Source organism: Myotis davidii, unplaced genomic scaffold (genome assembly GCF_000327345.1).
Source record: "Myotis davidii unplaced genomic scaffold, ASM32734v1 scaffold149, whole genome shotgun sequence".
Classification (NCBI taxonomy): domain Eukaryota; kingdom Metazoa; phylum Chordata; class Mammalia; order Chiroptera; family Vespertilionidae; genus Myotis; species Myotis davidii.
This window is the reverse complement of record NW_006352194.1, coordinates 5,042,006-5,049,316: the sequence shown is the minus strand read 5'-3', so window position 1 is coordinate 5,049,316 and position 7,311 is coordinate 5,042,006. Positions and strand designations below refer to the sequence as shown.

General features: G+C 55.0%; 1 protein-coding gene across 1 annotated transcript in view; it reads right to left on the bottom strand.

Annotated features, from left to right (window-relative positions):
• Positions 1-7,311, bottom strand: part of HSPG2 (heparan sulfate proteoglycan 2) — a 110,871-nt gene that overhangs the window by 99,966 nt on the left and 3,594 nt on the right. Inside the window, 6 exon segments of the mRNA XM_006777662.2 lie at positions 774-893; positions 986-1,231; positions 1,491-1,619; positions 3,186-3,346; positions 3,646-3,704; positions 3,805-3,914. Coding sequence (XP_006777725.2) covers positions 774-893; positions 986-1,231; positions 1,491-1,619; positions 3,186-3,346; positions 3,646-3,704; positions 3,805-3,914 — 825 coding nt within the window.

Sequence of the window (7,311 nt, the reverse complement as noted above, 5' to 3'; positions counted from 1 at the left end):
TCTTTCCCTGCTCTTAGACAACAGGGATGCAGTAGGAAAGATGACAATGAATGGATGGATGATAAGTGGAGAGATGGATGGGAGGAAGGATGTTTAACAAATGGACGGATGGACAGATGGGTGGATAGATGGACAGTAAATGGATGGATAATAGAATGGATGGTGAGATGGACAGGAGGATGTTGAATAGATAGGTGGATAGACAGATGAAGAGCTTTGCAGCTAGACAATGGTGGATGGATAGTTGGATGAAAGGGTGGGCAGATAGATGGGAGGAAAGGATGCTGGACAGATGGACAATGGACAGTTGAATTGACAGATGGATTAAGAGCTTGGATGATGAAGGAACAAATAACTCAGAACCAGCTCTACGTGAAAACCCTCAAGGCCCGTAAGGGGAATGCTTTGGCTCACACATACATCAAGGAACCCATGAGCAAGGCACCCTGGTGTATATATCGAGCCCTTTTAGCCACTCATCCGACCCCCACACAAGCATAAATAACAAAGACAAGATTAATGGTAACAAAATAAAGAAAAGAAAGAAAGAGACATTAACCATGGGCAATCTGCCCAGACTGCTTGCTACAAAGACCAGCTCAGAGCCAAGGGCTCTCAATGCTGGGGTCAGAGAGAGATGAACCTTAAAGTTTGTCCCCAGGGCCTTCACAACTCAGCAAGGGAGAGTAAACAAACCTACCCAAGAAGGGAAAGAACAGGGTGAACTAGGCCGGGGCGGGGCAAGGACGCCAGGCAAATCCTGGGACACTCACGGCAGTTGGCCTCATCGGTGTGGTCCTCACAGTCAGAGTCGCCATCACAGCGCCACAGCTTGAGGACACAGTGCCCGTTTCCACAGGGGAACTCGTTGGGCTCGCAGGGCGGAGTGGGGCCTGAGTGAACCAGGCAGGGTTCAGCCAGAGGCCCGCCCCTGGCCAGGTCCCCCACCCCGAGCCCCCTCCCTCCATCCCTGCCCAGTCCTCACCACAGTCCAGCTCATCACTGCCATCCTTGCAGTCCTCTTGCCCATCACAGACATAGTCTTTGGGGATGCAGTGCCCACTGTGACATGTGGTCTCGTGGGGCCCACAGGGCCTGTCAGGACGGGGAGCCGGGGTGACTGGAAGTAGCCGTGTGGTGGTTGCCTCTGGCCGGGGTGTTATAGGTAAAATCTCCGCCAGATGGTGTGGCGTGGAGCCGGGCTCTGGAACTGGCTCTGTAACTGGCTCTTCTGTGGACACAGCCCACTTGGCGTTGGCAGGCGTGTGACTCCTCACCCCTTGCCCCCCACACTCTCCAGGTCCTCCCTGCCACACACACCCAGTGCCCTGGCCCTGACCCTGGTATCACCCTTCCATGTCCCTGCCCACCTCCCTCAGACCCCTCTGCCTGCACCCAACCCTCACAACCCCGATTGACTGGCAGGCCCAGGCATATCCTGACCTTTCCCTGGCATCTGCAGGCCACTGTGCCCCCAGGCAGCCCCTCACCACAATTGAGCTCATCAGACATGTCCCTGCAGTCAGGCCTCCGGTCACAGCGATACTCCAGGGCCACACACTCATTGTGGCTGTGGCAGGCAAACTCCGTCTCCGTGCAGACTCTGGCGATCTGGGGCACTGTGGGGTTGGAGGGAGTCAGTGGGGCAGGCGGAAGGTTGCTGGGAGGCGTCAAGGACAGCTCAGGCGCTGCCAAGCTGGGCGTGGGCTTTGGTGCCCTGTGTCAGGCCATGTGGTTTGGGGCAGACTCAGCAAGGGCAAGGAGCACATGGTGGACACATCCACAGCACACGAGATATATGTGTGGCACAGGCCTCACACACAGTTAACATGCCACACACATGCAACCACCACACCACACACATGCAGGCCACACCTGGCCCAGCGAGGATAAAGAGGAAGAGGAGAAGGGGTGGCTTGTGGGCTATGCCCAGCCACCTTGCCCTCATCCTTCCCCTCCACCTATTCAGTTACCCTGCTGGGCCTGGATCCGGCTTACACTCTCACCTGGTGTCACTGTGGCCACCACAGTGGCCAAGGGGGGCGGGGGTGTCTGTGCTGGAAAGGAAGGGGTGATCAGCAGCCATCCCCCCTGGGACCTGGGACCTGGGAGCTGCGGGGCTGGGCCAGGCCCATCCCACCATCCCTAGCCCTGAAGACTCATTGAAAAATGAAGAGGCTGGACCCCCTGCAATCTTCAGACCTGCGCTTGGGGGTGCCAACAGAGCAAACCTGACCTTCGGGTACATTAAGTAACGGTTTATGTGCAGAATGAGAAGGTGCTGGCTTCATTGCATTTTCCTGATTGGGCTACACCATGACAGGGAGTTTGTTCAGTTCTGAGTTCCACTGAGTCAGAGGGGGTGACATGTTGGAGTCTTCCCAGGAGAGGGGACTGAAATAGACAGCTGAGACCCGTAGCCTATGAGGAATGAACTGGAACTGTTTAGCCTAGAGAAGAAAAGACTCAGGGACTCAAAATAGGAGACAGGGTGCAGCAAAAAGAACCCTGCGCCAATGGGAGGACAAAGGCCCAGACTTTGCATCTAACAGCTGTGTGACTTCGGGCCAGTTTCCTATTCTCTCTGAGCCTCAGTTTCCCATCTGCTTCTCATCTCATCTTATCATAGACTCTGGCAAGACTGGCATAGACACAGGGTTTGGTTTAAGTTCTTGCTTTTCCTTTATCTGTGTTTGTGGATCTGGACAAGTCATTTTTCCTTTCTGGGCCTCAAAACCCTCATCTCTAAAGCAGGTGGTATAAAATCTATTTCACAGGAATTATTGTGAAGATTGAATGGGAGGCTGGAAATAAGGGCATTACAGAGTGCCTAGCATGTATTCAGTGCTCAGTAAATAATTGTTGGTTATTATTAAACACAAAAGTGTTTTAGATCTGAAAGTGCTGTATGAGGAAAAGATTACCTATTGTCAATGTATAGAGGTAGATGGAGAACAGAAATTGGGTCTAATAGGTACAAGTTAGAGGAAACAATTTATGCTCAACCCAAGACAAGACTGCATGAGGATTGATGGGGCAGACCCATCAGGTGGTGAGCTCCCTGTCCCTAGTGGTGTGCAAGCCCAAGCTAAGACAGCCCATGGGGGGGAGGGGGATACTCAAAAGGGATCCACATAAGTCTGATAAACTGGAGGAGGTGACCCCAGGCTGCAAGATGGGCTCACCTGTGCCCAGGTGTCGAAACTGGAATCCCTGGGGAGAGGTGGTGTAGGAGGCAATGGAGCCCCTGGAGACGACCGAGTGCAGCACCTCCTGAATCTGAGCACCATCTGCGTTTCCTTCGGAGCCCACGTCCAACTCCACGAAGACCCAGCCATCCAGCTCCCTAAGAACAGGCATGGGGCGGGGGAGCAGGGGAGCAGAGTGAGAAAGATGCCTGTGGTCTCAGCTCCTCGCTTGGTCCCCTGTCTGATAGTTAGACCTGATCTCCTGACACCCTGCAGCCCAGGCAGGGCATGTTAAGGTCCAAATTGTCCCCCAGCTAACTCCTGAATTTTCCCCAATATTCACCTGACTAGACCTCTCCTGCCTCCCCTCCTAGTACCCAGGCTTCTCCCCCATCTTTGTCAGCTCCTTCCGGGTTACCCACTGGCCCCCCACCCGCCCCCAGGGCGCCCTTCTCACTTGATGAACACCACGCTGACAATCTGGTCTCCAGGAATCTTCAAGTACTCTGACTCCAGCTGGGGAGGGACACAGCGCCGTCAGCCTCCAGATGCCCTCACCCCACCCTCAGTCCTGCCACCGCCACCAGGCGAGCTCCCAACAGCCCCTTCGCCTCACCGTGTCTACCACAGCCTGGGATACTTCTCGGAAAGCCTGGGAGCCTGCGTCCTCCAGCTCAGAGCTGTAGTGGATGGAGCGAGTGAAATTCACCAGGGCTCGGAAATAAACTGCAGAAAGGGAGGAGAGGTGTGTCACTGTGTGGTGGCCTCAGGCAGTTAGTCCGTAGGTGGAAATAGGGAGATGTTCCCTGAGGCCGCTTGCTGAGGCTGACACCTGGGTGCCCGTGACACAGATGCCCCGACCAGGCCCGGGCCCAGCTCTGCCCAGCTCTGCCCAGCACGGCCCCTACCAGCACATACTACAGTGGCCCTGGCTGGTCTGCCCAGGGGTCAAAGCTGAGGCCCCACCCTTGAGTGAGGGGCTTCAGCTAATAGGGAAAGTGGTCTGATCCAGAAATCAAGAGATGGTGCAGAAGAGGAGACCCCTGGCAGCTCAGAGGAGGCTAAACAGAAAAGTGGCTTCCAGAGGAGGCTGGCCCAGTACAGAAATTACTTGCAAGTGACCCAAATGTTTCCCCACTCTTCCCTGGCCAATTCCTCCTCACCCCTCAGGGCTCAGTTCAGCCATCACCTCCTCCAACCCTGGCTGGTTAGAGACCCCTCCTTGGGGCTCTCACAGGCTCTCTGCTTCCCCATCAGAGCACCTTCTACCCCACCTTGCACAGTCCTGCCTGAATACATGTGGATCGCAGAGCGTCTTCATAAAAATCATGGGTTCTGAGGTCAGCCACATCTCAGACCTCATCACTCTGAGCTTCCTCAGTCAATTGGGGACATTAATTACATTAACACCTTGGGCAGCTGTAGAGATTAAATGATATGCTTACATGCACCTTCTCTCTGTGTGCTCAGAGGCCGTGCCTGGCACGAAAAAAGGGCTAGAAAATCAGACGCTGTTGTCACCTTGCCCTCTCTACTGCTAGACTATGAATTTGAGGGGAGTGGGGAGACTGCAGGTCTCATTCATTCCTGTATCCCCAGTGTGTGCATCTAGCACATGGGAGGTGCCTAATAAGTGATGGCTGAATCAATTCATATCAGATTGGTGTGAGCAGATACATACACCTATCGTTTCTTGGTACCTACTATACATTTTATACACATTACATCTCATAATGTTAATGAATTCATATAGCAGTTATAAATATAAGTTAATATAAGTTGCAAATGACTCATACGTAAACACATACACCAATCATTTCTTAAGCAGCTATTAAGGACAAGATTTTTTTAATGCATTAATTCTCAATGTCATGAATTAAGGTATAAATCAAGCATGTCAAACTCAAAGGCGAACACAGGCCAAATAAACGAGGCGTGTGGCCTGCAGATTGCGAGTTTGACATGCTTGGTGTAAATTATAAATACTGATTTGACATGAGTTACAAATGAGTTTTAAATATGTACAAAGTGCTTAGCACAGAGCTTGGCACACAGTAGGTGCAAAATATTGTGACCAATTCCTATATGAGAGGCAGTGTAGCTTAGTGATTAAAAGCTCGGCCTCTGGAGCAAAACTGCCACTTACAGCTCTGCGACCTTGAGAAAGTTACCTCCACGGAGCCTCCGTTTCCTCCTCCATAAAATGAGAGTAATAGTAGTGCCCACCCCAGAGTAAGAGTTGTGAAGAGTAAGTTAACAAATATAAGGTGCTTATAACAGGGTCTAGCACACAGTAGGAGCTACATGAAGTCAGCTGTAACTATTCTCTCTGGTCTTTACAACGAACGGGAGGCATTGCTCTGACAAATCTATACTGAGGGCCTTCTGTATGCCAGGTGGTGTTCTAGGCGCAGGGCATGTAGCAGTGAACTCCGCAAATGACAAGTCCTCTGGCCACAGAGGTCACTTTCCAGTAGGAGGAGAAAGGAAATGTAACAAGTGAGCATGGAAGATACGGAGGTAGGTGCTACTCTCCCCAGGGGGCCAGGGAAGGCCTTTCCTCAAAGGGCTTGCTTGAAGGAAGGTAGTGAGCCAAGGGGAGGTATCTGGGAGAACAGCATTCCAGGCTGAGGGAACAGCAGCTGCAAAGTCCCTGAGGCAAAAGTGGGCTCAGAGAGGTGACAGAAGACCAGCCTGTGGGTGGCAGAGGAAGTGGCATCCTAACTACAGGCCTGTCCCTCTCCCTCTTCACTCCGTCAGGCCCATCGGTGCACACGCCTCCAGAACCAGGACCCTGTCCCTCTGAGGCTCAGGCTGAGCAAGCCCAGACAGGGGTGGCCGGTACAGGAGTAAACTTAAACTTCTACACCAAGAGAGGGTGCTTGTGAGGGCAGCACCGCCTGCTCGGAGCCACAGGGACCATGGCGGGCTGGACTCCTGGGGGCCAGACGGGTGGGGCTCTGGGGGCAGGAGTATGGAAGCCACGAGCTTGGCCACAGAGGCCCCTTGTGAGCGGGCACAGAGGTCCATTGAGAGTCCCCCCCACCCCGGCCCCTGGCCTCAGCCCCACGGCACGGCGAGGGTGCGGGGGCCAGGCCTCTGCCCAGGAATGTGACCGCTCCACAAAGCCCCTTTCTCCTAGGGCCTGGGAAGGGCACGGACCCTCCAGCCTGACCCCACCCCCGGCTTTCTGCCAACCAGGGTAGGTCAGGGCCAGCCCTTCCCTCTTCCACCCTGGGATGTGTTCCCGCAGCCGGTGCCTGAGGGTTGGGGCAGGTGAGGCCTGCCTGTTTCAGGAACCAGCCTCCAGAGCTGAGGGTGCCGGGAGGCGGTCATGCTGCCAGAGCTGGGAGTGCTCGCTGGGTGCCTGCCCAGGCCAGCCCTCTCCCTCCTGGTCCTCATTCTGACCCCATCTGGAGAGCGAGCTCACTCGGAGCCAGAGGCTGGAGGGACAGGAGGCCCAGAGCTGCCTTGCACCCAGGTGGGGGTGTGGAATGCAGTCTACCCTCTTACTCCCCATGCTCACTCCCTGCTCACCAGAACTCCCACACACACCTAGGCCCCTGAACCCCAGCCCCAGGTCCCTTAGGTGGGCCCAGGATCAGCCAGTCCTCAGGTGGACACAAGTTGCCTCCAGACTCTGGGGTCTTCCCCCACAGAGGTTGCCACACCCATCCCTGCCCAACCAGTACTCCACGGGGAGAACAGCAGGCCCAGCCTACTTTGTTCCGACTGAGCGCCCAGATGGGGCCTAACTGCATCCTGGGCAGGGCAGGGGAGGAGGTGGGCCAGCTGGGGCAGGGCAGGGGCTGGCCTGGCCTCCAGACCCTGGAGGGAGGCGCCTCTGAGCCTCCAGTGTGACAAAGTACAAGCTGGGGAGGAAGAGAAGAGGAAGGAAAAGGAGAAGGGAGAGCTGGGAGAGGGGGCCGGGAGGGAGAGAGAGAACGAGTCCACCAGGCTGGCAAGTCACTTACTGAGAGGAGACGCCTCATCAGGCTCCGAGACCATCATGCCAGACAGGGCAGGGCGGCCCAGGGGTGGCCCAGGGCCTGCAGAGTGGAGCAGCAGAGAGGGAGACGAGGAGGGGCAGACATAGCAAGGCAGGTGGAGAGGACCAAAGGGA